Raw genomic sequence first — 27,354 nt, forward strand, 5'->3', positions numbered from 1 at the left:
GCTGTCGATCGACATTATTGACACAGGTGGTTCAGTCCCCACCCAAGGTCTTTTTTCATCTGTCCACTCGTACCATAGCCACCGAAGCCTGAGTGCCAGACTGAAGAGATCAAGGTCTAGAATACCCAGGCCACCAAAATGTCTCGGTCTCATTGCTTTTGCCCATTTCACCGAACAATGCCCCCCATTTGCCGCTCCCTTCCACAGAAAGCTTCTTCTAATTTTGTCAATCTTTTTGATGGCCCATTTCTTCGACTGGAATACTGTCCGAAAGTAAGTGGGGACTGAGGAGAGCACTGAGCTAACCAGTCTCAGCCTACCAGCCTTGTTTAACAGTCTACCTTTCCAGCCAGGCAACTACCTTGTCAATCAAAGGGCTGTATATCAACTCTTCTAATTTGCCGAACATGTAATGGAACTCCAAGGTATGTGCACGGGAAATTTTTGACTTGGCATTGGAATTTGGAAACGACTCATTACGTCAGTCAGATCAACATTCTCACATCTTATAGGAAACACTGGACTCTTGCTCAAATTTGAAGCCTTCCCAAAGCTGTTCAAGAGCTCTTGTATGATTCTTACTTCATCTTTAACAGTGTTGATCAAAATTGCAGCAGCATCTGCAAACATGCCAATCCTCAAGTTGGCAGCCCTGTTTGCAATTGGTAAAAGCAATTGTTGGTCATTCGCCTTTTTCAGCATCAAATGCAGCGGCTCCATTGCTATGGTGAACAACATCGGCGGCAGTGGGTCCCCTTTGTCGCAGCCCTTTTCTATGTTTGAACCAGTTACCTCTGACACCATTCAGCAGTACTGATGAAGATGCTGAGTTGACAGTTGAGTAGTGTGGAGATCCAACTCCGCCATCTGTTGCCAAACCCCATTTGAGCCAACAATTCAAGCAGATAGTCCCATCTCATCGAGTCAAACGCCTTTGCCATATCCAATTTCAGAAATAATGCTGAACTCTTCGCTCTGTAAAGCTCTCTGATGATATTCTGCGTGTATAAGAAGTTGTCTTGGATGCTGCGTCTTTTATGAAAGCACTTTGGGTTCAGACTTCCTGATAACCTCATAGACAACATCTTGGATATTAGCTTAGCAATACTGTGTGTTAGCCGCAAATGTCGTTTATGCCATGGGGTCAACAATACTAATAAACAGTAGATTTCTATAAGATTTATGAAATTTTATAGGAGTCTTGTGACCCCAGGGCCAATGGGCAGCTCCCCCCTGGTGTTAAACTTATGGCTCTATAGTTACCGATTTCCTGTGCATCCCTCTTTTTTGGTAGCAGGATGACATGAGAACTATTCAGATGGTGGAAGTGTTGGTCATGTTGCTGGAAAAAATAGTTTGCTGCTGCTCACATATCTCCGTTGATTATGTTCCAATAAGATTTGAAAAAGGAGCCAACGTACCCATCTTGTCCTGGCGTCTCCGCTGCAATCGCACTGGCCACTGCCAGAAATTTAGCTTCTGTGAACTCCTCTAAATGGTCAAGGTTGTGCCTGGTCAGTCCTAGTAGTTCCCAGTCCAAGGTCACATCTCTCGGTTCTGGGTGCCCAAAGTGTGTACTGAACCTCTGAATATGGCCTCTTCTTTCTCAGCATGTGTATGTAAAGTACTTCCTTGATGGTTTAATGATTGGATGAAATTTTTTCTTTTTCTGCCATTTGCCTGAAGGTGGAATAACTTGGAATTTACCTCAGCTACACAAGAATAACTAGCTGATGGTCCCACTGACTGAGTCAAGAATGATATTATCGAATATAGAGTGACTGATAGTAGAAGTATACAACAAAACAATACCATCTGTGCTCGAAGCTGTTTTCGGTCACATAGACATAAGCCAAGCACACCACAACATACTACCTACCATATATGCTTAGGGGGCAATGCATCATCATGAGAATAATAACAATAGTAGAATACAACATGCTGCCACGGCACAAGGCCACCTTGATCCAGTCAGATCAGAGTTTACTAGATGCTGCACCGAGATACTTGGAGTAGCGGGCTTGGGCAATGATTTTGCCAGATTTCTTCTTCAGTTCCACGACGGCCACCCCTACAGCCTTGCCAGCACGCAGAACCTTCGCCTCAATATCAATCTCTTCCTGCGAAAACCAAACATGCCATGTCTGTCACCTAAGATCCAAGTACACCAACATCCACAACAATTCAACTCAGAAATCAAAACTGAATATTTATTTAATCAATAGTTTGGCATGCTCGTCCACACATACTTGGACAGAGGAAAAGGGGAAATGCATTGGCTAATGTCAAACTGTGAAATGGAGTGATCTTGATACCCTACAATGACAATTCATAAACTAAAATGATGGAACCCTCTCATCCCATGATAACATCATAACAAGGGTTCAGCGTGGTAATACAAGCAGAAACTGGAAAAGCGCTTATTATTCACAATGGTATGAGGGCATAAGGCACCTAGCGCAATCCTTGATTCACTTATTCATCAGCATCGAATGCAAGAGCACACACTAGCCAGCAGGCAGGACATGACATTGTCTTGTTTCATTTCATCTAAGATTAGATAGAGGCTCTCATCATTTTGTTGCAGCCAATTGTTCCTTGTGGATAATTTGTCAGGAGCCAGCTGTAGTAAATACTAAATACTAGAGGGCAGGGCACCGGAGATGTCACCAACGTCGGCAAAAGCAGCATCAAGGTAGGAGATGTTCATCTCGAGGGGTGAGCCCCTGGTGCGGAGGCCGGCAGTGGTGAAGGCGGCGGAGGCAACCAGATCGACGAGGGAAGCGGTTGCGCCGCCGTGCAGGAAGCCTCCCGAGTTCTGGCATCGAGAATCAATTAGTCAGAAACCGAGAGAGACGGGAGCAGAGCAGGCAAGCTTGCTGACGAGTAGCCTGGAGGGGACGGTGAAGTGGCAGAGGAGGGTGCCGGGCTGGAGGGCCTGGACGACGCGGATTCCCTTGAGGACGAAGGCGTCGTAGAACCCCGAGGGCAGGCTGGGCAGCTGCTCCGCCTCCGCCGGGGAGGTCTCCTCCAGCAGCCGCCGCGCCGTCTCCAACTTCTTGTCGTGCGAGCCGGAGGCCATCCCGATGCCCTTGCTAATTTCGGTTCTTGGGTTGCCTGCGACTTGAGGACGACGGAGGGGGGAAGCGAGGGAGAAGACGCCCTCCGCCCTTTTACGCTTTCAAAGGCAACTCACGTAATAAGCCGCAAGCAGGTAACGCCTTCCCACCCAGATGGCGGCGGCGGCGGCGGCGGAGATCAGGATGGCCGCCGTCTTCGGCGAGGCCAGACCGGAGAACGGCGACCACGACGCCGATGCTCTCCCGCGCCGCCCCGTGCTCTTCCACGCCCACGCCCACTTCCAGGGCCCCCTCCGCGTCGTCGCCACCGACCTCCGCTCCCTCGCCTGGCACTGCTCCCTCGACCTCGACGACCTCCAAGACCTTGTACGTGTGCGTCGCATGCCTCCTCCTCTCATTCCCCAGGCCAACCCCGGCAGACCCTAGCCTAGTAGCAACTACTAGTATCCATCTATATTATTAAGAACTAATTCCGACTTGCAATCATATTCCCGCTTGCTCCTGATGTGCGTCGTCTCGTGTGTGTTGGGTTCAAATCCGAACCAAAAGCAAGATGACGTTGGCATCGGTGGCTCCTGCTCCGACTTCCTCGACTACCTCTATTCTTCCTTTTCCTCCGCCCAAGTCAAGCTCCTCTTCCCTGCCGCCCAAGGTATTCAGTTCATCTCTTCTCCTGCTCCATCCTAGTCTGAACAAGAACAATGGCACGCCTTCACCTACCTATGCCGTATGTTGCGCAGGTGCTAATACTGCTGAGCTTGTGGCTACCAAGGCAAAGGGGCTACCTCGCATCACAATCTCTCTCCATCCTGTTGCTACCTCTGCGCTCGAAGATGTCATTGCCGATTTCTCCCTTGCGCTTTATGCGTCTTACAAGACTAAGCAGGAACATGCGTCCAGAGGTGGGTTCTTGTCACTGGGAGTTCTTCTTTTATGACTAATTATTTTCGGAATTTTGTTCCTCGTCTTTGTCCCCAATTCTGTTTTACTTCTTTTGCAGAACAAGAACGAGTGTCGCAGCTCATGGAAAGTCTAGCATCTGAAAGAGTAGGTTTCCCCCGCCACTACTTATAATTATGCTGGTGCTTGATGAATATAGACATATAGTTGGGGTAAAGAAAATCAAAGGCAGATTACTAAATCCACACACACACATTTGGCTGTCAGAATACCAAGCAATTTAGCAGTCTACTCTAGGTTTGCATAGAATGCCAATACAGTTTTTGGCAGCATAAAACCTGTCGCGTGGGTGCTTAATGTATATAAAATGCTTGTATCCAGCAGTCCTTTTCCCGGAATCCTTCTGTGCCATGACAGTTCCAACATCTTGGTTCATTACAATTTTGTATGGCAAAGCACTCCATCCATTAGTTTTCTTGGTTCAATGTTTGGGTATTCTGATGATTAGTTTTCCCGGAATGCATTATGATGATGTTTGTTCCTGGTAGCATTTATTGTTTCATTTCGCAGCAAAAAAACGAGGTAATGCAGAAACAACTTGAAGCCCTTTCGTTCCTTGACAGAAGAAAGGCAACAAGGCCAAAAGTGGTGTCTGATCAGGTTCCAAGTGTATCTGGTGCACCTCTAAGCTCTGATCAAGTTATTGTTCCTGTGCAGCAGCAAACATTAGGTTACATGGCTTCTTCTTGATGCATAATTGCAAGTAAGAAAGAACCTAAAACTCTGTAAGCTAATGGATTTGCAAATCTGCAGTGGCTTCACCTAGCAAAGTTCCTCCTGCTAAAGCTACAAAGCGGGTGGCCCATGTGTCTAGGAGGTTGTGCACAAACCTTGGAACATACTTTTACAGTTTTATGTGGGTTTGAAGTTAATTATACCTTGCATCATGTTGGTACTGATGTTTGCTATTGCTCTTTTAGGGCAAGGGTACGAGGAGCTTTGTTGCAAGATGCTGATGAAAATGATGATGGTAGCAGTTAGATATTGCTGATTTACTGTAGTTGATGAACTCTTTTACATTTAGGTGAGAATTAGTTTTGTGGCTGCTTTGCTTATGTCAAACTTGTAGTCGTCTACGGTTCTGCTGCTCTACATGAGCTAGCTTGATGGTGACTGCTGTTCCCCTCCAAGTGTATCTGCTGTTTCAGTTTGCAGAGCTTGTTTGTGTTTCCCACTGTTTGAGCTTATACATCATCTGGCGCGGCTAGCACCGTTGAATTTGATCAGTCACACTAGCTCACACGGAGGAGGAGGACGATGAGGCTTTTGAAGCGGCCGCCATGGCCATGGCCATGCCCCCTCTGTTGCACCTGACCCTGAGCACAGCGTAGCCCAGCACCCTGTAGGCCGCCATGAAGGCCACCATGACCCCCACGTTGCGCCACCTGCACTCCTCGCCGAGCCCCTCGCGCCGCAGCACCTCGTCCCCCGTCGCCACGCAGGTGCCCAGCACCCGCACCACGCACCTCCCGCCGCCGGCGAACTCGTTCACCAGCAGCGCCTCGAACGGCCACTTGAACAGCGACAGGTAGTGCATGAACACCCAGCACCCCGGCATCGCCGACCTCGCGATGAAGTAGCCCGAGAAGAGGAAGAAGGACCCCATCACCCCCTGGATCGCCGCGTTCCCCACCACGAAGTCCGGCGCCGCCGCCGCGAAGCACACCACCACCGAGTTCGCCGTGTACAGGATCAGCCACACCACCAGCAGGAAGTAGCCGAACGCCGCTGCCGTGCGCCGCAGCCCCGTCAGCCAGTACACCGGCGCCGCGAACACCACGGCCAGCGCCAGCTGGAAGGGCAGGAACACCACCGCGTTCGCCACCGCGTACGACGACACGCGGTACGCCCCCGACGACGTCTCCTTCGCCAGGATCTCACGCTCCTGCAGGAAGATGGGCAGCGCCTCCGTCGTGGACGACAGCAGGAAGGTGAGCAGGAAGGCGAAGAGGCCCACGCGCTCCGCCACCTTGTCCTCGCCGAGGTCGTAGAAGATGGAGCCCAGCGCTAGCCCAGCCACCAGCATGCACACGGTGCGGCACGCGAAGAGCTGCCGCGTCCGCGCCACGTTGTTGAAGAAGCGCTGCGTCAGCACCGCCACCTCGCGCGCCCGCGAATTGGCGTACCGGCTGCTGCCGCCCGTGGCCGTGGGGACAGCCATGGTGGGGGTGTCCTCGTCGGCCACCTGCTTGCTGTGCAGCTGGAACAGCTGCTGCAGCGTGCACCGGGAGGACGCCGGCGCGGGCTGGGGAGGCGGCGCCTGCTGCAGGCCGTCGGCGCTGATGAGGCGGTGGTGGGCGCGGAGCGCGTCAACCGAGTCGATGGAGAACTCGACGGCGTCGACGTGCGGGGGCAGGCGGAGGCCCGCGTCGGCGAGCAGGGAGCGTAGCTGATCGACGGTGCCGTGGTGGAGGACGGAGCCGGCGGCCAGGAGGAGGACGGAGTCGAACATCTTGACGATGCGCGCGCCCGGCTGGTGGATGCTGAGCAGCACAGTGCGGCCTCGCGTCTCGGCCATGGCGCGGAGCGCGCCGACGATCTGGAGCGCGGAGGCGCTGTCGAGGCCTGAGGTGGGCTCGTCGAGGATGAGCACCGCAGGGTCGTGGACGGCCTCTACGCCGATGGAGACGCGCCTCCGCTCTCCGCCGGAGAGGTCCTTGATCCTTGTGGCGGCGACGCGGCGCAGGGTGAGGTCGTCGAGGAGCGCGTCGACGCGGGCGTCCATGTCCTTGGCGGGCAGGGCCGCGCCGAGGCGGAGGCGCGCGCTGAAGAGCAGCGTCTCGCGCACGGTGAGCAGCGGGAAGAGGACGTCCCGCTGGGTGACGTAGCCGGAGACGCGGCGGAGGTCGGCGCTGGCGGTGGCGGCGCCGTCGAGGAGGAGCAGGTCGGGCGGCGGGGAGGGGGAGAGGCGGCCAGCGAGGATCTCGAGAAGGGTGGACTTGCCGGCGCCGCTAGGGCCGACGATGGCGAGCAGCTCGCCGGGGCGAGCGCGGCAGGTGACGTTGCGGAGCACGTGGCGGACGCCGTTGATGATGTGGTGGTGGTCTTGGGCTTCGTCGTCTGACCTGCTCCAGACCTTGAGAGGAGGGTGGGTGGAGACGGCGATGCGGTAGTTGATGCCGGTGGCCTGGATGTCGCAGCCGCCGGCGCGGGCTTTCTTGGTCGGCATGGCGGCGGCTATGCTATGGTTGATCTGCTGCTGCTGCTGCTGCTGCTGCTGCTAGTACTAGATAGGTAGCTGAGCTCTAGGACATGGAGTGATGGAGAGCACAGGGAGAGCAGCAGCTCGCGTGGAAGGAGAGGATCGGAGCGAGGGAGAGGGATGGAGCTGATGATGAATGAGCTAGCTTCTGAGAGCAAAGACGCTTATAGTATACTGTACCGCCATGACGTTGTTATTGTCTTTTGTACGTATGCAACTTTCGTTTCCAAGAAGTCAAACAATTTCAAGTTTAACCACGTTTATATAAAATAGTATTAATATTTATATTATAAAATAAAATTATTAGATTAATTATAAAATATATTTTTATATTAAATCTATTTGGAGATATAAATGTTAGTAATTTTTTATATAAATTTGATTAAATTTAAAATTATTTGACTCTTCGGAAAGCGAGATTTACATTCTTTCTAAAACGGAGGGAACAGGAAGCTACTAGCTGTATCATATATCCATTCGTATATATGTAGCAGATGGATTGATCACTGATCGATCGATTACATGTAGATTGGTTGGGCAAAAGAGCTCACTTTTATTATGTACTCTCTTTTTTAAATTATAGATCGTTTTAATTTTTCTAAGTACATAATATTTGCCATATATCTAAATACACGCTATGTCTAGAAAAATTAAAATAACCTATCATTTAAACGAAGAAAATACGTACTTAGTAGCTAGCTAGTACTAAGCAGTAGAACGTACAAGTAAAATGCATTGCAAAAGAACCAAGCATTACATTACAGATACTACTAAAGCTACCTAGCTAGCTGTGGTTGGTCGTTACCAGTTTCTGGTTGGCTGCTGGAGCATCATCACATGCACACATCCCGGCCAGGCCAGGCCTCCATGCCTACATCATGTGTAAAGAGTACTACTACATTTGTACTTACTATACTCGAGTAGGTTATTTACCAGGCGGCAGGCATGGCATACGCGTCGTCGTTGGTTCTTCGAGAATCTTCACGCTCGCAATTAGAGGACCGAGATGATGGATGGAAACGAATTGTGAATTCGCGGCCAGGGAAGAGTCGCCGGTCGCCGTCGATCACAACCACCGTACCTTCCCCAAAATATCTCGCTGCTACTGTACATATCTTTGCTAGGTTTTACTGGAGGCAGCAGGCAGCCGTGCAGAGGATCCGGAGTGACCATGGACGAGAGCTTCGCTTAGCTTAGCTAGCTGCCGCCGGCCATGCCCCGCTGTGTCTGTCGTGTGTTTTGGCTGGAGCGACCCGTGACCTCCTCGGCCTCGCACGACACGACACCGTCATCGCCCGTCTTGCCCGCCCGTGAATCTCCCTCCTCCCCACCAGGCACCAGGCACCTCTCACCTACTGGCCAGGCCTACTAATAATATACTTCACATGCGAGCTTGGCCAAGCAATACTAACTTACCAGTAACGGAATATATATATATATATATATATATATATATATATATATATATATATATATATATATATATAGGGCAATCAATCATACATAGGGCAATCAATCATACATTGGCCCTGTTTGGTTTCGCTTATCTGAGAATCGCTTATCTGAGAATCAAGATTTTCTGATAATCCGCTGTCTGGAGAATCTGCTGTCTGAACAATCTAGTGTGTTTGGCAATCCTGATTATTTGTACTGGATTGTCTGTTCTGACTGTAAAATGACCTATATGCCCCTGAGTCCTGTAATAGCTCATTTTGATCGAATTTTTGTACTATTTTCAATTCTAAGTATATTATTAGTACCAAAATTTTGTTATAGTATAATTATAGTCATAAAACACACAATCATCATGATAAAATAAACTAATAAATTACAGGGGAAGGGGAGGCGGGTGCAGAGGGGAGGTAGAGGCGGGGGGAGGGCAGTGCCGCCGGAGCATGAGATGGAGGCGCCGCAGGGAGAGGGGCGGCGGGGAGGGGGCCCAGGGAGAGGGGCGGCGGGGAGGGGGCCCAGGGCGGGCGGTGCGGCGGCAGGGAGAGGCGGCGGGGGAGGGGGGCCCAGGGCGGGCGGGGCGGCGGCAGGGCGGCCGGGGATGGGCGGGGCGGCGGCGGCGTCAGGGAGATGGGAGGGGCGGCCCGCTACGGCAGGGAGAGGGGCGGGCGGGGCGGCGGCAGGGCGGCCGGGGATGGGCGGGGCGGCGGGGAGGGGCCCAGGGCGGGCGGGGCCGCGGCAGGGCGGCCGGGGATGGGCGGGGCGGCGGTGGCGTCAGGGAGATGGGAGGGGCGGCGGCGGCGGCAGGGAGAGGCGGCCCGCTACGGCAGGGAGAGGGGCGGGCGGGGCGGCGGCAGGGGGCGGCGGCAGGGCGGCCGGGGATGGGCGGGGCGGCGGCAGGGAGATGTGGAGGGGCGCCGAGGGGGCGGCGGCCGGTGCAGAGGAGGCCGGCGGCGCAAGAGGTGGGAGGAGAGAGCGAGGGGTACACGGGGGTGGGGAGCTGAGGGAGGGGTACGCGGAGGAAAGTACGTCGCTTTCATGGGAATCGAGGGAAAGGATGCCTGCCACAAAAAGCGGTCGCTAGTGTATTTTGGATTCTCGAAGAAGCGGCGGTGGGAAAAATCAAGCCCACAATCGAAGCGTTTGGCGGGATTTTCGATTTTTTTCACCGACAATCCGATTTTAATCGGAACCAAACAGGCACATTGTGCGGTGAGTGAGCTTAGACCCGGAGCAGAGGAGATTACATTTTTGTTTAATTAAGGAAAATTCCGACCTTGAACATTCACATGTGAATGTCTGTCTACAGTCAAACTACAGGAGCTCTTAGGCTCGAGACCTCAAAATAAGAGATTAAAAGACACAGGAAAAAAAGCCCTAAAACAAAGAAAGCTTATGCATATGTGAATAGATAATAAAGCTAACCCTCAATGCATGCTTTAATCAAGAATGGATAAACCTGAGGTAGACCTATCAAGCATATGCATATGCAAATCATCCATCCCTGGGCGCACCATTTGTTCTTTACAGCCAAATAGTTGTGTACTCCAGATCGCAGTTGTAAACAATTCATATTGTCAGGTAGATTTAACTTAATACATTATATATCTGCTGCAAACGTAATGTTATGCGCGGGTCTAATTTTAGCATGGCAATATACAGGACCAAAAGCAAAATAAATCAACACAACAAAGCTTATCACTTTATGCAACAAAGATATCATCATCCACAGGAGGACTCGACCAGGATTAGCACGCAAGTTAACAGCAGCTGCTGGCAGCCGCGTCAGCTTCCGGTGGCTTCTGTTTGAAAATGTTCTTCTTGGCCCCTGACGAAGCATCAGCTAGGAGGCTTGGCGTGTCTAATATCTGCAACGTGCATACAAGTCACCTCAATAACTACAACTCGTCTCTTCAATGGTACAAAAGGATCGGCTAGACCAAAACCATGCACCTTACTCTTTTCATCTTGCTACTATGTATTGTATACTAGCCTGCACGAGGATTTGGTCTTCGTGCAGGCTAGTATACAAGAATACGCCCTGGTACTTCGATCAGACATTTGGTGAACATGTATTGTCTAGGTTTCAAATTTGTACTTCAGAAAATTGTGAAGAATAAAGCATAGTTGATATGGGAACTACAAAAGAGTAATCTAAATATCATGGCCCAATACATACCTTTAGGACGAGTTCCTCAAAGCACTGTTCTACATTTACTTTTGTTTTCGCACTGCATTCTAGAAATAAACATCCGTATTCCCTAGCAAATTCGATTCCCTCTTTTTTTGTGACAGCCCTCTCACTTTCCTGACAAAATGAAACATCAAATTAAATATAGCACAGTAAACTGTATAAAGATGAAAGGGGGTACCAAAAACCAAATCAAAGCATCTCCGATGTATAGAACTAACCCCCATTTCTTAGATAGTGCCCAAAACGTTTGATGTCATATTTTATATTGGCTCCAATGTATAGAACCAATGGTTGGACATAAACAGGACCCACACCCCTCACCCCTTCCTTTCTCTCTCCCACTCTCAGCTATATTCTATTGCTTGGGAGCAGGTTCTATATATAGAACCGGGTCTTCTATAGAAACAACCACACAATGTAACATTTAGTGCATGGGAACTGCTTAGAACCTGCCATTGGAGAGGCCACAGCATAGCTGCGTAATTGGAACAAAAATGTCACATGTTTGAACGGAATTGGCAAGACTTAAAATCAGTTTTAAGAAGTACCTTGTCTACTTTGTTTCCAACAAGCATCTTTATACAATCCTGGTTGGTTGAATACAGGTCAATTTCCTTTGCCCATATATCAGAAAGATTGGTAAATGTTTCTCGTCGAGTGACATCATACACTGCAAATTTGATGAGGCATTAATTATCATGTGTCTCCATGCAAGAATTCAATGGAAACCGACAAGATCTGTGCAGACGAAGAAAAGGGTAAATGCGCGTCACGACAGATACCAATGTACATGCATAAACATGAGCAGCAAAAGCTTTCCCTACTTGTTAGCGACTCCAAAGTTATACAAATCTGGAATAGAATTTCTGCACTTTCTTAACTGAAAGACAATTCCCCCCGCTAATAATTTAAACTTCAAAAGCACAGTATATAGTCATTAATTAGAGTGCGTCTAGCATAAAATTTGAAAGCAAAATTAACTGAAGGTTGAGTTCAAAATCAAACTTCACTTAAAGGCATTCAAGACTTTCCTCGGTGATATGACATTAATTTCATCAGATGTATCGGCGTATGTCAAAAGGGACAGAAGGAAAAAAAAAAGCAACAACAGTAAAAACTCCATAAACAATGCACACGAAAGTACAGATTCACAGATCAAGGGTTACAAATAATTACCCATAATGATTCCCTGTGCCCCTCTGTAGTATGAGCTGGTTAAGGTCCTAAATCTCTCCTGTCCAGCTGCATATGAGGTAGTCGGTCACAGAACAACATAAGCAATCATATTCAAGAATGTAAAAGCTATGGGGGAAAGATGAATGAACTCAGAATAAGAATGATACTGCAATGGATGAGCTCTTTGAAACAACTGGCTTAATTTTCTAATTTCAGGTATTAAGTACATTGCACTCCCAATTCATCCCACATTAATCAAGTCATACAGGAGGAAATAACTATACATCATAGCTAGTAAAAAGATACATGACATCAAATAAAAGATAGGATACAGTTCGCATGTTGAGAGCAACTTGGACATTTACATGGTAAAACAAATTGGAAACAGGAGAAACGGTGAATGGATGGACAAATGATGCTAGTCTATGATCAGCACTAAAGTTTGTAAAGAAGGGGAGTTTAATTTACATTTCGTACAGCACTAGGCACGGATATCGATTCCTCTTATTTTTCACCAGGTAACCAGGGGTCCGGTCTACCTTTCCTACTGCACTGAGCATAGATATCGCGGACATTTCAGTAAGCAAACAAATGGTGTGAATGACAAGCAAGCTAGTGTTTAGGGCCTGGCCTACAATTTTGCCACTCTAAAGTAACCGTGGGCATCAGATCGGTTGGACACTTGAGTCAAGCGGTGGATGCATGGCCAAAAAAGAAAAAAAGAAGTAGCACTGTTCTGGGAGATGGTGCTGTACCTGTGTCCCAGATGGCAAGCTTGAGTTTCTTGCCACCAATGTTAACCATCTTCACCTTGAAGTCAACACCTGAAGGGAACGAGTAGCGGAATCGTATAGAGGTTGAGGTCAGAGGTCAGACTAATGCGGCGAGGCGATCAGATCGGGGGATGGAATCGGAGTTGAAGAGGTCACCTATGGTGGGGGAGAGGTCCTCGAAGGAGTCGGCGGTGAAGCGGAGGAGGAGGCTGCTCTTGCCGACGCCGGAGTCGCCGATAAGCAGCAGCTTGAAGAGGTAGTCGAACTCGGGCTGCTGGCTCAGGCTGGAGGACGACGACGACGACGAATCCATGCGATTCGGATCGGGGCGGCGAGACGAGATCTAGGGTTTGATCTGGTTTCGGTTGCGGGCAACGCAAGACGAGGGGAGGGAGGGAGGGAGGGAGGGAGGAGAAGGAAGTCGGTCGGAACTCAGACGTCCAGATTCCAGAAGTGGGGGGTGGTGGAAGCAGCACGAGTCCACCACCCAGCCCAGCCCACCAGCACGCACGGCTGGGCCGGAATGGGCTGGGCCCCTCCTGGCTTCCTCCCTCCTCTCTCTTTCACAATTTCTTCTTTTCCTCTCAAATATAACACCACAATAAAACAATCTTCTTCAGCATCCTTTAAGGAACAAAATGAATTGCTACGGCGCCACGCAATCTAGGCCCTTTGTTTTTAGATCTGACAGCGGGTAGCGAATTCAGTTATATAATATACATATTTTTTCTACCCCACCGCCCTTGCTAAAAGTTGAGAGTATGACTGCAAAAGTTGCCAAGAAAATCCATGAAACGAAACCAGCACATGTTACATCACAACAGCTGCAGGTACCCCCCACTCTAGCTAAAAGATGAAAATTACATTAGGAGTGCATTATTCATGCTGAGCCCATGCCACGGCGCGGGACTAGGGACCGGATGACAGAGGAATGCTCCTGGATCGAGGCTATTCAACCAGTAGCTGCACAACAAAGGTGACTCATGGTGTCGTCAGCTGGGGGACCTGCCTTCATGTCCCGAGTTCTCAACAGCATAGTGCTCACTTCATTGAAAAGAGGGGAAATGGAGCACTATGTCGTGTCCTCCAAGACTCCACTAAAATGCGAGCTACACAACTCACCTGCAAAATGACAAAAACCAACTGTTATCCAGGTCTGTTATCTAGTATCGACACACACATAAATTCGCAATCATTAAGCCTCAAAGAAGTGACGGTGAACATACTCTGAATCAGGTTCTGTGCACATCAACCGCGCACACTGAAGGAAATGGACCATCAGCTGTTGATGTGGAAGTATTAACGGTATTGGAGATGCAGTCCAAAGAGTCTCGCTCAATCCTGGGCTCAAGATCAAACGGTTGCTCAACAGATATTTCATTGGACAACAGCATGCCAGAGGAATCAGGGCCCTCAGCAAGAGAAAAGAATAGGTCATTTAGCTCCAAGTATTGTTCAGTTCCTCGTGCTTCCGGCATATGGTGAATCAAGTGTTCACACGAGTCACAATGGTTAGAGTTGTTCACCACAGGCTGAGACGCAAGCTCATCCACTCCACAGAATATTGTTTCAATATCATCCAATGATTCTCCATCCTCATTATCATAGCCAGCAGTTGAATCAGGCTGCATTGAAGCCGGAAGCAAAAAAGTAAAGTTACTGGAGCTAACTCAAAGGACAGGACACAAACAGAAAGGAACCAGTCGTAAAAGAAATTACCAGTGAACCATCTTCAGCAGCAGTACATAGAAGATTTGTTGAGGAACATCTGATGATCTCAGCTAGCAGCTGTATGTGTATGCTATCGACAGGGATACTGGGAGAAGGTCTGTCAGGATGAACACGATTGACAGTATGTTCGTTGTTACTTTCTGACAAGGGGGCCAAAGAAACCTTGCCATCATAACTCACAGCCAGGTGTTGACCAGCAGAGTTCAACCCACCATGACTTGATTCAGGTGCACAAGGGGCCACAGAAGATGCAAATGGTGAACACTCCACATTGCTGGCATCATTCCAGTCCTCTTCATTGAATGGAGCACCATATTGTGCCCCAATCTTGGGTCCTGGACCACTTTTCTGAAAAATTTTGCATAGAACGCAGGCATCCTGCAAGGAGAAGGTGAAAAAGGAATTACAGAGTAAACCATGCCACTTGTGACTCTCATTCAGCAAGGAGCTACAAACTATTCTGGCATTTTTGTGCCATCCTGTTCTCTACTTAATTAACAAATCCATTCAGTCATGTAGCTTGGCAAATGATTCAGAGCTACGAACTACGCTCAACCAAATACTCTTTAACTGCAAAACAGCCATAGGAGCTTTCCGTTTGAGCCAGAAGGAGGGGTCCTGATCTATCAATTGAGGGAGCAAAAAGAACATTTTTTTCCTCCACATATCTAAATCACCTAGCACATTTTTAGAGTTTCATCGGTTTTGTTCACTTTACAAACTTCTCTATAAGAACCACATACAGCAAAATGAGAGCAATCTGCCTAAACAAGGATAGATTTTAATCATATTATGCAAAAGAATCCATTTCATAAGGTTGACAATGAAAGTGCTACAGACACACAAAAAGATTTCATACCAGTTTAACACCAGAAGCAGCTAGTTCCTCATCCTCCAGCCTATATTCATACATTACCCAGTCAGTTCTATCACCTCGTGGTGGCTTGCCAAGATGAAACACCAAAGTTCTCTTCATCCCAACAGTTCTAGAATTATAAAACACCGGCCTGTCCTTCCCAGTAGCTTTCCAATATCCGACTCCGGTTGACCGGTTAGTTCTTAACCCACTAGAATATTTCCTATCGCGTGGGCAAAAGAAATACCACACTAGATCATTACTCTCCAAGGAAGCTTTCTCTACAAGAAGCGAAAAAACAAGTGACGATAAGCCATCAGAACAGTTTAAGGACCCATCATCTGAAAGTAAGATACCTACAGGCTACAGCCAAATGTAAATATACAGGAGAATCAATACTGCGAAAGAAGCAAATAATACAGCGATGCGCACAATGGTACCGACCCTTTTGGCTCCTAAATATACAGAAATTAAGTGAAACAGTTCTGGTCCAATACCTGGAAGATCCCAAGGGGCGAACTTGTATAGATCAATCTCCGTAATAGCATTGCAGCGTAAATGTTTTCCCAACAATTTCCTCTTTAAATAGTAGACGGTGAGTTCTACATCAGTTGGGTGAAACCGGAATCCAGGAGGAAGCGATGTCTTGGCCATAGGGAGAATATTGCGGTTCTCTTTTAGTAGTAAGATAGATAATAATGAGATACAAAATTGGAAATAAAGAAGGAAAAGGTCTGGATGTAGTTAGAAAAGAAGAAACGTCCTTGGTTGAAACAGCAAGCAGCAACGTGCAGTACAACAAAGATTGCCAAGTATTAAGTCCAATGTCGAAATATTGTGGAGCGTCCGTGGAATCCACAACAGAGAAAGCAGGGGCAATCCTTTTCTGTGATATCAAAAGACATCTGAAAGTCCTGCATGAAAGAGTGCATGGGTGTGTTAGGAACACGATTGGAAAGAAAACTGCCTGTCTTTATGACAAAATGAGATAGCCTGAAGAAGCACGATTGGCACTACTGGAATATCTGCAAGTGAAATGCAGTGTGCAGTCTCTTCTCAGATCAATGCAGCAGCAGCCATCGATTGGAGCGGATTGGAATGGGGATGTGATGGCAACTGCAGTGCAGATGCAGGCATGAACAGTGATCCGTTGGCAAGCAAAATTAGTCCGTCCGAGAAGGAACAGTGCGTTGGACCAATGCTGCGGAGACGCCGGTAGCAATGAGTTGGGGGGCGTTGTGGGCACCACCGCGATGTAATGCGGTGCGATGGAATGGGATGAACCCTAGATAAACAACAAGGGGGATGGCAACTGAATAATGTCAGAGGTATTAGGGAGAGATCCAGGTCCTAGTGAAAGGAAGAGCAAGAGGAATGGAGGCGTCACGAGGAGACTTACGAGGGGGAGGCGGCAGCGGTGGGGCTGGGAGCGCTGCCTCTGAAGCCGCCGTGGCGACAGGTACGGTGGTGGAGCTGCGGCGGGTTGCAATGGATTGCGGCGGCGCCGCCACCCCAGCTTAGCCACAGTGGAGGAGCGCAGAGGAGTTTAGAGGAGAGACACCAAGGCCGGCGCAACCTCCATTGCGCTGTGCTCTGCTCTGGCGCCGCCCTCCTCCTTCCTCCTCCGTCCTCGGTTCCTCCCCGCCGCTCCCCCGCAATTCCTCCACTCCCCACCAATCAATATGGGGAGTGCTTGGGCTGGGCCGGATCTAATGGGCCGAAATGCTGCTTGTTTGTGTTGGGCCTCCGTTTTCATTTCATCAATAGCATGCTGATTTTGTCCTTTTTTTTTCCTGCCGGACTGTATCCATTGATCTTGAGGAGGTAGGGGGCTTAGCGCCGCTTAAGATCCACCCCTGCTTGCACATGCATTTGTTCAATCTCAAAATTTGCACAAGTATATATCGTTGCATCCTTCTATCCAAACACATTTTTGGTTTAATTTTTCATGCACGTTTTCGTAACTCATAATCAATAACAATATGGAATTGCCACTCGTATGCATGCATGGCTACCGCCAGTTAGTTGAAGACGAGTTGATCGAGAGCACTGAGCGTGCATGCCGGCCTATATAGAGTATGCAAAACTCACTGCCAAAAATAGCATGCCTGCATGTATGTAACGATGGATTCCATTGGTCGCTCGCTGAAAGAGTGAAAGCCCGCCCGCTTCGCTAATCGCGCTACCTGCGGGCCTGCCTATTCTTAGTGTCTTGGCGACTTAACCCCGGCCCGGCCCTCTCATCTGTGCGTGCTAATTGTTATTAGTTGGTTCGGCGAGAAATTCGATCATCATCAGATCCTCCCATCGATCGCCAGCGACGACATACATACGTGGCTATGGCTTCCTTCGGCGAGGCCCCCGCCGGTGACGCCGGCAGCGGCGACAAGATCTTCCGCACCAAGTGCGCGCAGTGCCACACTGTGGAGCGGGGCGGCGCGCACAAGCAGGGGCCCAACCTGCACGGCCTCTTCGGCCGCCAGTCCGGCACCACCCCCGGCTACGCCTACTCCACGGCCAACAAGAACATGGCCGTCGTCTGGGAGGAGGGCAGCCTCTACGACTACCTGCTCAACCCCAAGAAGTACATCCCCGGCACCAAGATGGTCTTCCCGGGGCTCAAGAAGCCCAAGGAACGCACCGACCTCATAGCATACCTCAAGCAAGCAACAGCGGCTTAATATATATATATAGAGAGAGAGTTATTATTATTATTATACCGGCTGCTTGCTTATTGATGATACACATCATCATCCCTAAACCCTAAAGGCTAGATGACGATGGCTTCTTTTAATTTCATCGATTTATGTACGGGTTACTTATTGTCAGTTCAACGTACGGTAGCAGCCACTGCATGCACGTGTAACAATGAATATCTGTTATATTACCTGCTATATACATTATTTCTTTATATGCATATTTCTTGAGATCGATTTGTGTCTATACATTGATGAAAGATTGTTGTAAACGTCGCGCCGCTTGGTTTTGCGCTTTCCTTCAAGCGGCAAACCACCACCAAGCCATCTCCGTTCATTTCCGGTATGTACACAGGAGATGTGCTGGAAAAAAAAAGAATGAGCTGCAGTGGGCAATGCAGTATGTTCTTTTGAAATACACTAAAAAACGGAGGTGCTAACAAACATGAATGCACACTCATCCCTGTAAATATACGCACATAACCCTACTATAAGCACTTCCGAGAGATTTAGATGGTAAATTCTCGAGATTGATGAAGTTGCCACGTGCACCTCGCTATTGATGGGCATGTCACCTACCACTTAACAGCGCTGGTTAAATCCTAAAATAAATTCAGGAAAATGCGAGCACCTATGTTAAATTGACAACTCACTCGGGTGAACAGGTTCCACCACAAGAAACCTTGCAGCCTAAACTAAACTATGTTTATGTTGACTGCATGACATAACGTTCATTTTTTTTCCAAAACGGAATACCCGGATTTCATTAACAAAAATAAAATCACAGGACAAGAAAGAGACTAAGCCACATACTAGAATCCACTATTTAAACTCCAGGTAGCAGGTGAGCATAGAGGGTTGTAGCTGTAACGGACAACCCACCACCAAGACTTCCAGAGAGTTCCCTCTCAACACCACAGGAATTATTACAAAACGACTCAACAGCTGCGTGGTCTCAAAACGCAAGAGCTTAAGCAAGAAGGTTGTCTTCCAGGCTATCCCGGCCCGAACATCTTCAGGTTGCAAAAAGAGATTCTATTCAGTGTCACCGCATGCAGTAGAACCATCCCGGTATGGTGTCTTCAGTTGAGTCTTTTCTCTTGGATGGAAGTGCAACGCCGCGCAGCCTTCAGAACTTCAGCACCAGCCTCCATCGCCTCCTTGTCACTTCCTTTTGGAGTTAACAAAAAACAACATATTATCTCAGTAGGGGATCGATTTAACAAAAAAAATTCCTGAAAACACACATCACATTACTCCGTAATTTCCAGATGGCCCACCATATACACAACGCAACGTTCACTATGGTGGTCGATTGGTTTGGTGGGCTACCCACCCAATTGTTTTGTAGACCACACGTAGTTTGTGCTATCCATTCGGATTACTTTGAGTTTGTGCTTGTGAGTACTGGGAAATACTAGGGTGAATAATGAGAACTTAGAAATGGATGAGAGACGGGGAGTTATTAATAAGTTCGTAGTTTGCTGCTTTGCTCACATCTAAGGATGATAAAGGATCTCAAATTTCAGTCTAGATAATCTAGGGACCGAACCTTAAAAGAGCTGGACTCTAATCTTATACAATTTTGAGTTAAAAATATATAAGGATCAAGTTGGATCGTGAAGAGAAAGTTATGGTCCGTTACCACCCCTACCACTACCAGAAAACGGTCTATCGGTACCAGCACGTTAGTGCCGGTCAAGGACGAGCCGGCACTAACGTGCCTCAACAGTATCAGGCGGGCACGTTAGTGCCGGCTAGAGATACCAGCCGGCACTAACGCGCCATCCCCCCAACTGTCAGACGGCTGCCACAACGGTCAAAAACGCACGTTAGTGCCGGTCGGCATATCTAGCCGGCACTAACTTGGTCAATTACAAATTAGTGCCGGCTGTTAGTTCTAGCCGGCACTAAACGTAGACAGTTAGTGCCGGCTAAAGCCACCAGCCGGCACTAACTTGCCCCATATATACCGGCCACCACATCCCAGCCCTCCCTCCATTTCATTTGCCACTCTTCTTCCCGAGCCCTCCTTCACTCTAATGGCGTGTTACAGGGGAGGTGCTGCCCATTTTTCCCCAAATTTGTGAGAATTTCATCCATTCAAGTGCACCAAAGGTTAGTAGCTTCTTCCACTCTTCTTTCACGGTGTTTATTCTTTGTTTCATGCTTTCTAGGTAAAGAAAATAGTGATTTTAAGGTTGAGGAAAAATGAGCATAATTTTCCGATTTGTTCATTAATTTGAGCAAAATAGAATCCATTTGTTACTTTTTAGAGAAGGTTTTCTAGATAGTTTGACCATCACATATTTAGAATAATTTTTTTGAATTATTTCACGGGGACATGTGTATATGTTAATGTGCAAAATTTTAGGAATTTTAAGGATATCACGGCGAGTACATCTATTGGACAACCCGCACACAATAAATGCACAAGCCATATTATAATCTCTAGAAAAATTTCTGCAAATTATAAATATCCCGATGTATGTATAGTTCGAAGCTTTGCAAATAAATCTTGAGTAAAACTACAGAGGCAATTCACTGTAGAACTTTTCGAACTGTACGGCTACTATTGAATGTAAGTTGATAAAGATTTCGTGTATTTTCACTCAATATACATGTACTAGATGTATTTCTTCCTATCCAACAAAAGGAATGATGCCATATCTCATTGGGTTGATATTGCTCCCAAGTCCCAATCAATTCGAACTCAAATCAAAGCAATGGTATGGCATATATTATGAAAAATTGCACATTAACCTTAGATGTCACTACACTGAATAAATCCAAATGGCTGCAAATAAAACTTTCTCAAAATGATATATATGGATATTATTGCAAGGAGATTTATGTACTTAATACATAAGAATGGGAGGGTGTGGAGTGGGCACATGATTGTATTATAAATTTTTTAAGAATCATCAAAATCCTTCCCAAAACCATATTTAGAGGTTTCGAAAATAACATCCAAAAATGCAAGTCGTCACGAGAAAGCAACAGGGCAGTTGTAAAATAACAGAAACGACCCGGAACAACCGCCACCACGAACAAAAACCACCAACAAACTCGCAAAAACACAAGTCATCAACAAAGCAACAGGGCACTTGTAAAATCACATAAAATGACCCAGAACAACCGCAAATTAGAACTCGCAGTACTCGCCATGATTTAGGGTGTGTTCGTTTTCTGGGGCATAAAGTTTAGAGGGGTGACATGTGTATATGTTACTATGCAAAATTTTAGGGATTTTAAGGATGAGGGACAATGAGCATGATTCACTAATTTGTTCATTAATTTGAGCAAGGTAGAATTGATTAGTTGCTTTTCAGAGAATGATTATTATATAGTTTGAACATCACATATTTAGAATGATTTTTTGAATTATTTCATGGTGACATGTGTATATGTTATTGTGCCAATTTATTTTGCTATTTAGTTTAAATTTACTAGATAGGTAGCCTATGACACATTTACATTTTTTTTGAATTACTTCATAGTAACCTGTTTTTAGGGATAATGAGCACGATTTTTTTTAATTTGTACAGATGGACCGGCAATGGATGCACGGAAGCCGGAGCACCTCGGCGTGGATTCAGGGTTTAGATTCTTTTCTCAAGGCAGCAGTGGCAAATAGGTCGCCAAAGGGTTTAATGTGTTGTCCATGCAGTGTTTGCGAAAATAAAAAGGAATTCCGGAAAAGAGAAACTCTATGGAATCACCTGGCCTTGAATGGTTTTATGAGTAACTATAGCCTTTGGACTAAGCACGGCGAAGTTGGAGTTATGATGGAAGATAATGAAGAAGATGACGATGGTGATAACAATCTTCCAGATTGGGCATGGGTTCATGAAACAGGTAGCTTTCAAGATGAACCAATGGACGAGGGTGAAGCAAATGTTGAACAAGAGGAGCCACCTGACGAGCTAGGTCAGGCGTTGCTTGATGCACGGAAAGACAGTGACACTGTGAAGGAGGCATTAAAGTTTGAGAAGATGTTGGAGGATCACAAAAGGCCGTTGTTCCCTAATTGCAAACCGGAGCAGAAGAAGTTGGGTACCACGCTAGAGATGCTGAAATGGAAGGCAACTAATGGTGTCACCGATAAGGGATTTGGTGAGCTACTAAAGATTGTAAAGAACATGCTTCCTGAGGGTAATGAACTGCCGTCAACAACATACGAAGCTAAAAAGATGGTTTGCCCTCTTGGATTGGACGTGCAGAAGATTCACGCATGTCTTAACGACTGCATCCTGTATCGCGGCAAATACGAGAACTTGGAAGCTTGTCCTGTTGTAGCGCATTGCGGTATAAGATCAGGCGAGATGATCCAGGTGATGTTGATGGGGAGCCGGTAAAGAAGAGAGTTCCCGCAAAGTTGGTGTGGTACTTCCCTATAATACCACGTCTGAAGCACTTTTTCAAAAACAAGGACAACGCTAAGTTGATACGGTGGCACAAAGAAGACCGTAAGCAGGATCACATGATCAGACACCCAGCAGATGGGTCCCAGTGGAGAAACCTTAACCGAGAGTATCCTCAATTTGACAACGACCCAAGGAATATAAGATTTGCTCTAAGTGCGGATGGAATGAATCCGTACGGTGAGTTTGGCAGCGCTCATAGTACATGGCCCGTGACCCTATGTATGTTCAACCTTCCTCCTTGGTTATGCCTGAAGCGTAAGTTCATCATGATGCCGGTGCTTATAGAAGGGCCAAAAGAACCTGGCAACGATATTGATGTGTTCCTGCAACCCTTGATGGATGATCTCTTACTGCTCTGGAAAGAAGAAGGTGTACATGTGTGGGATGAGTATAAACAGGAGTCTTTCAACCTCCGAGCTTTGCTTTTTGTATGCATCAATGATTGGCCTGCACTTGCAAAACTTTCGGGACAGTCGAACATGGGATACATGGCCTGCACCCACTGTTATGATGAAACCGATAGCATTTATTTGAAACACTGTAAGAAGTGCGTATACATGGGCCATCGCCGATTCCTTCCTACCGATCACCCCCTAAGAACCGAAGGGAAGCATTTCAAAGGAGAGTCCGAAACTCGTCGTAAGCCTCTGTTCCGTAATGGAAAGCGTGTGTTCTCGATGATCAAGGATGTGAAGGTAGTATTTGGAAAGGGTCCCGGTAGCCAACCTGCTCTGAAGGATGACCAGGGACATGTTCCAATGTGGAAGAAGAAATCTATATTGTGGAACCTACCTTATTGGCAAGTCTTACAGGTTCGCAACGCAATTGATGTGATGCATCTATCGAAGAATCTTTGCGTCAACCTACTAGGCTTTCTGGGAGTGTATGGTAAGTCAAAAGACACATTGGAAGCAAGGCGCGACATGTGGATGCTAGCCGGGCGACAAGGCTTGCAACCCGAGAAGAGAGACAAAGGACGCCACTATTTAAAACCTGCCAGTTATAATCTGAGTAAAGAGGAGAAGGAAAGCATGTTCGATTGCTTGAACAGTATCAAGGTCCCGTCTGGGTACTCCTCAAATATACAGGGCATAATAAATGTGAAAGAGAAGAAAATTCAAAACTTGAAGTCCCATGACTGCCACGTTCTGATGACACAATTACTTCCGGTTATACTGAGGGGTGTTCTTCCGGAAAATGTGAGATTGGCAGTTGTAAAGCTTTGTGCATTCATGAATGAAATTTCACAGAAAGCAATTAATCCAAATAATCTAATAAAGCTGCAGAAAGACATTGTCGAATGTCTTGTCAGCTTTGAGATGGTCTTTCCACCTTCCTTCTTCAATATTATGACACACCTTCTAGTTCATATTGTGACAGAAATAACTATTCTGGGTCCTGTTTTTCTACACAATATGTTCCCTTTCGAGAGATTCATGGCAGTATTGAAGAAGTACGTGCGTAAACGTTCTCGCCCAGAAGGATGCATTGCTAAGGGCTATGGAACCGAGGAGGTCATTGAGTTTTGCGTTGACTATCTTCCTGATCTCAATTCGATTGGGCTCCCCGTGTCACACCATGAGGGGCGACTAAAGGGAAAAGGCACACTAGGAAAGAAATGTAATGTGCACATCCCTTGTAGTGAATTCAGCCAAGCAAACTTCACGGTTCTTCAGAATTCATCCAAGGTGGCTCCATATATTGATGAGCACCTGAATATTATACAGTCTGAAAATCCACAAAAGAATCTTTCTTGGATTACACGCCAACATATAAAAACTTTTGACGGCTGGTTTAGACGAAAATTATTGGGCAACAACACAGTTGATCAAGAACTTCAATGGCTGGCTAGGGGACCATCAATCACTGTCCAGCAATACCAAGGGTACGAAATCAATGGGTATACATTTTATACGAGAGCTCAAGACAAAAAAAGCACCAACCAAAACAGTGGTGTCCGTATGTGTATAGTAAACAGTAATGGAGAAAAGAACAACTACTATGGTGTCATAGAGGAGATATGGGAACTTGAATATGGACCCATAGTTGTCCCTTTATTTCGTTGCGAATGGGTGGCTGGAGGAGGCGTAACGAAGGACCGGTATGGGATGACCATAGTTGACTTTAAAAAGATTGGATATAAAGATGAACCATTTGTTCTAGCCAAGGATGTGACACAAGTGTTCTATGTGAAGGACATGTCGAGCAAACCGAAGAAGAAGTCAGATAAGATGTCTGAAGCAGACAAGGCTGGAAATGAGCCGAAACGGCACATAGTTCTTCCTGGAAAAAGAAAAGTTGTTGGAGTTGAGGATATTTCGGACAATTCGGAAGATTATGACCAGATTGATGACCTTCCTCCATTCTCAGTTGACGTTGACCCTAGCATCCTCTTATCCAAAGAGGACACACCTTACTTACGCTGTGATCACGCTCAAGGCACTTTCGTCAAAAGGAAGATTATCAATGTTCCAGTAGATAATGATAATGAGTAGTAGTTTTATATAAATTATGTATTGAATTCTCTCAATCAGTGATGTAATGTAACGCACCGCATCGTATTTATCTCAATTCTTGATACTATTTATCCAATTATGACATAATATCATCTTCAGATAATACTATATTTTTGCATGGTATAAATATTATTTACATTCACTAATTTGTATTACTAGAAGCATTGAAACATTAAATTACAAACAAATAATCAAGTAATATGAGAATTGATTACATCATTCCATAGGCTACTATTGAAAAGTTTTTTGAACAATTTTGCATGAATCAAAATGAAATGTTTTCGATTTATTATCAATAACAGAAACATATACACATATAAACCTTTACGCTACACATAATTGATAATGGTTGCATATTCGTTAATTTACTTCAATTACTATTATTATTGTGTACATATAATTACTATAATTATTGTGTAGCTAAAAATAAGATGTAATGTTTGTTATATTATTCTAATTATTAAGCCTATGTTGATCTAATTTAAGAATACTACAAATTTAGTGTAAATGGGAATTGGCGTGGCCAGTTCCCGCGCGCCAATTCCCGCGCGCATGGTGCGCGTTAGTGCCGGCTGGTAATACCAGCCGGCACTAACATTAGCACGTTAGTGCCGGCTAGAACTACCAGCCGGCACTAACTTGTCCACCTGACGTCAGGTGGGCGCGTTAACACGTTAGTGCCGGCTGGGATTTCCAGCCGGCACTAACTTGTCCACCTGACGTCAGGTGGGCGCGTTAGTGCCGGCTGGTAGTTCTAGCCGGCACTAACCTGGCCATCTCCCCAACAAGTTAACTCCTTCGCATTCAGATCGACGTCGCCCCCAACTTACCGCCGCCCCGACGTCCTCGCCCCGTTGCTGCCGCCGCCCGAAGCTCCGGCCGCCGCGCACCTCGTCGTCCTCGCGCGGGGCCCGTTCCGCGCAGCCCGGCCGCCCGTCTTCCCCCCCCCGCCTCGGGGTCCTCGCGCCACTGCTCCGCGTCCTCGCGCCATTGCCGCCGCCGCCCGAAGCTCCGGCCGCAGCGCACCTCGTCGTCCTCGCGCGCGGCCCGTTCCGCGCAAGCCCGGCCGCCCGGCTGCCCCTGCTCGGCGTCCTCCCGCCATTGCTGCGGCGCCCGAAGCTCCGGCCCCCACCGTCGACCCCTCCCTCCGGACCTCCTCCTCGCGGTGAGCACCTTGTCCTCTACAGAACCCTTCTTTCCCACAGCTATTAAACTAAATTGTTATCATTCGCTTAGCAAACCTCATTTGGTTCTAATTACTCAAGAAATGAATGTCTCAGTCACTTAGCAAACCTCATTGGGCCAGGGCAGTTCGCACAGAAATGTGTCAGAAGGTTTAATAGCCCCATCCCCCTGCCCAACATGCAAGAATTGTGTGTAGTCTTGCGTTTAGAAGTTTGCAGCATTATTTGCAAAGATTTATGATGTCTTTGGCTAGATTTATGATTTTTTCTATGGCCAACATGAGGATCTGTGTCACGAGTGCTAGAATGGTTAGATGGATCATGATGCCCTATCTTCTGCAACCTCCTTTATTAGTGATTCTTTTGCTCCATGAGAACACTGAACTCAAGCTCTCGTGTCACGTCATTTGTTAAACATCTTTGACTTATGATCTATCTTCTTTGAGTCAAAGAGTATGCACATACCTGGGCCATCTCAAATTTTCTTCTACTCAATACTCACAGTCAGGTATTGTTGATTCATCTACCTATTTGCACTTGCCACTGATTCACATTTGCTTTGGTTATGCTCTACTAGACCTAAAACATCTTGCATTAGGAGAGATGATGGCATCCTTACCTGTACTCTCATGGGCACTCTACACACACCTTAGTTTACTGGCTTACTGCACTAGGTGTTGCTTGTGTAATTTCTCATATTTTTAGCTGCACTTTTTATTTCCTTATTCCCCTCATGAGCTATCCAAGCTCTATTTTAAGTCTTATGGAGTGCTTCTTTTTTCCTGGTTACCGCCTTGAGGAAAGGGTACCAAGATATGATCCTTGATTTTGTTCTATCATGTCTGCCATTTCCTTATTTCCCATCTTGAGCGAACCAAGTTATCTTATTCTTTCCTCATGACGTGTGATTTGTTTGAGTGTTTGTTTTATGCATATACTCACCAATCACCATCTTCTGCTGACTGCAATAGATGAGGATCCACATTGTCAGTTTTCCCCTCACATATTATTTGTTCTATCTTTTTAGTGGCGGAGGCAGGATTGAGCCCCAGGGGGGGCTCTCCTGTTCTTCTTCCTCCTCCCGCTTCCATGGGCATTCTTCTACTCACT

The 27,354-nt window shown here is 47.0% G+C and overlaps 6 protein-coding genes across 11 annotated transcripts; 2 read left to right on the forward strand and 4 right to left on the reverse strand.

The window, feature by feature from the left end:
• Positions 1-1,731: 1,731 nt before the first annotated feature.
• Positions 1,732-3,282, reverse strand: LOC112899321 (acyl-coenzyme A thioesterase 13-like). 2 transcript variants are annotated; one of them, XM_025967747.1, is made up of 3 exons: positions 2,858-3,282; positions 2,675-2,818; positions 1,732-2,120 (listed from the first exon to the last, which is right to left on the reverse strand). In XM_025967747.1, the coding sequence occupies exons 1-3, from the start codon at positions 3,080-3,082 to the stop codon at positions 1,977-1,979; spliced, it is 513 nt and encodes a 170-aa protein (XP_025823532.1). In that variant the 5' UTR covers positions 3,083-3,282; the 3' UTR covers positions 1,732-1,976. The 2 variants fall into 2 exon arrangements, with proteins under 2 accessions (XP_025823532.1, XP_025823533.1); XM_025967748.1 differs by having other exon boundaries at positions 1,735-2,120; positions 2,885-3,260.
• On the forward strand, positions 3,177-5,209 carry LOC112899318. Of its 2 annotated transcripts, none has more exons than XM_025967744.1 (7): positions 3,177-3,452; positions 3,630-3,732; positions 3,821-3,982; positions 4,081-4,127; positions 4,551-4,710; positions 4,794-4,857; positions 4,961-5,209. In XM_025967744.1, the coding sequence occupies exons 1-7, from the start codon at positions 3,234-3,236 to the stop codon at positions 5,019-5,021; spliced, it is 816 nt and encodes a 271-aa protein (XP_025823529.1). In that variant the 5' UTR covers positions 3,177-3,233; the 3' UTR covers positions 5,022-5,209. The 2 variants fall into 2 exon arrangements, with proteins under 2 accessions (XP_025823529.1, XP_025823530.1); XM_025967745.1 differs by having other exon boundaries at positions 3,178-3,446.
• On the reverse strand, positions 5,178-7,465 carry LOC112899315 (ABC transporter G family member 5). Its single transcript, XM_025967737.1, has one exon. It carries the CDS (start codon positions 7,207-7,209, stop codon positions 5,278-5,280), a length of 1,932 nt encoding a protein of 643 aa, XP_025823522.1. The 5' UTR covers positions 7,210-7,465; the 3' UTR covers positions 5,178-5,277.
• Positions 7,466-10,177: 2,712 nt separating this feature from the next.
• LOC112899319 (ras-related protein RABC1) lies at positions 10,178-13,262 on the reverse strand. Its single transcript, XM_025967746.1, has 6 exons — positions 12,991-13,262; positions 12,817-12,885; positions 12,062-12,127; positions 11,434-11,555; positions 10,871-10,999; positions 10,178-10,559 (listed from the first exon to the last, which is right to left on the reverse strand). Exons 1-6 carry the CDS (start codon positions 13,145-13,147, stop codon positions 10,452-10,454), a joined length of 651 nt encoding a protein of 216 aa, XP_025823531.1. The 5' UTR covers positions 13,148-13,262; the 3' UTR covers positions 10,178-10,451.
• A 215-nt stretch (positions 13,263-13,477) lies between these two features.
• LOC112899316 (NAC domain-containing protein 82-like) lies at positions 13,478-17,062 on the reverse strand. 4 transcript variants are annotated; one of them, XM_025967739.1, is made up of 7 exons: positions 16,821-17,062; positions 16,439-16,706; positions 15,919-16,335; positions 15,425-15,702; positions 14,554-14,943; positions 14,061-14,459; positions 13,478-13,956 (listed from the first exon to the last, which is right to left on the reverse strand). In XM_025967739.1, the coding sequence occupies exons 3-6, from the start codon at positions 16,073-16,075 to the stop codon at positions 14,067-14,069; spliced, it is 1,218 nt and encodes a 405-aa protein (XP_025823524.1). In that variant the 5' UTR covers positions 16,076-16,335; positions 16,439-16,706; positions 16,821-17,062; the 3' UTR covers positions 13,478-13,956; positions 14,061-14,066. The 4 variants fall into 4 exon arrangements, with proteins under 4 accessions (XP_025823524.1, XP_025823526.1, XP_025823527.1 ...); XM_025967741.1 differs by having other exon boundaries at positions 16,436-16,706; XM_025967742.1 differs by having other exon boundaries at positions 16,439-16,733.
• Positions 17,063-17,706: 644 nt separating this feature from the next.
• On the forward strand, positions 17,707-18,102 carry LOC112901512 (cytochrome c-like). Its single transcript, XM_025970442.1, has one exon. It carries the CDS (start codon positions 17,761-17,763, stop codon positions 18,100-18,102), a length of 342 nt encoding a protein of 113 aa, XP_025826227.1. The 5' UTR covers positions 17,707-17,760.
• Positions 18,103-27,354: the final 9,252 nt, after the last annotated feature.

Source organism: Panicum hallii, chromosome 7 (genome assembly GCF_002211085.1).
Source record: "Panicum hallii strain FIL2 chromosome 7, PHallii_v3.1, whole genome shotgun sequence".
In the NCBI taxonomy this organism is placed as follows: Eukaryota; Viridiplantae; Streptophyta; class Magnoliopsida; order Poales; family Poaceae; genus Panicum; species Panicum hallii.

Excerpts from the sequence above, each read along its gene's own strand:
- LOC112899321 (XM_025967747.1), bottom strand. The coding sequence starts at position 3,082 with ATGGCCTCCGGCTCGCACGACAAGAAGTTGGAGACGGCGCGGCGGCTG. Across the intron at positions 2,819-2,857 it reads AGCTTGCCTGCTCTGCTCCC|AACTCGGGAGGCTTCCTGCA; the intron begins GTCTCTCTCGGT and ends TCTCGATGCCAG. Across the intron at positions 2,121-2,674 it reads TTGATGCTGCTTTTGCCGAC|GAAGAGATTGATATTGAGGC; the intron begins GTTGGTGACATC and ends TGGTTTTCGCAG.
- LOC112899318 (XM_025967744.1), top strand. The coding sequence starts at position 3,234 with ATGGCGGCGGCGGCGGCGGCGGAGATCAGGATGGCCGCCGTCTTCGGC. Across the intron at positions 3,453-3,629 it reads ACCTCCAAGACCTTGTACGT|CAAGATGACGTTGGCATCGG; the intron begins GTGCGTCGCATG and ends CCGAACCAAAAG. Across the intron at positions 3,733-3,820 it reads CCTCTTCCCTGCCGCCCAAG|GTGCTAATACTGCTGAGCTT; the intron begins GTATTCAGTTCA and ends TATGTTGCGCAG.
- LOC112899315 (XM_025967737.1), bottom strand. The coding sequence starts at position 7,209 with ATGCCGACCAAGAAAGCCCGCGCCGGCGGCTGCGACATCCAGGCCACC.
- LOC112899319 (XM_025967746.1), bottom strand. The coding sequence starts at position 13,147 with ATGGATTCGTCGTCGTCGTCGTCCTCCAGCCTGAGCCAGCAGCCCGAG. Across the intron at positions 11,556-12,061 it reads GGCACAGGGAATCATTATGG|TGTATGATGTCACTCGACGA; the intron begins GTAATTATTTGT and ends TCAAATTTGCAG. Across the intron at positions 11,000-11,433 it reads TTGGAAACAAAGTAGACAAG|GAAAGTGAGAGGGCTGTCAC; the intron begins GTACTTCTTAAA and ends TCATTTTGTCAG.
- LOC112899316 (XM_025967740.1), bottom strand. The coding sequence starts at position 16,075 with ATGGCCAAGACATCGCTTCCTCCTGGATTCCGGTTTCACCCAACTGAT. Across the intron at positions 15,703-15,918 it reads CGCCCCTTGGGATCTTCCAG|AGAAAGCTTCCTTGGAGAGT; the intron begins GTATTGGACCAG and ends CGCTTCTTGTAG. Across the intron at positions 14,944-15,424 it reads CTGCTTCTGGTGTTAAACTG|GATGCCTGCGTTCTATGCAA; the intron begins GTATGAAATCTT and ends TTCTCCTTGCAG.
- LOC112901512 (XM_025970442.1), top strand. The coding sequence starts at position 17,761 with ATGGCTTCCTTCGGCGAGGCCCCCGCCGGTGACGCCGGCAGCGGCGAC.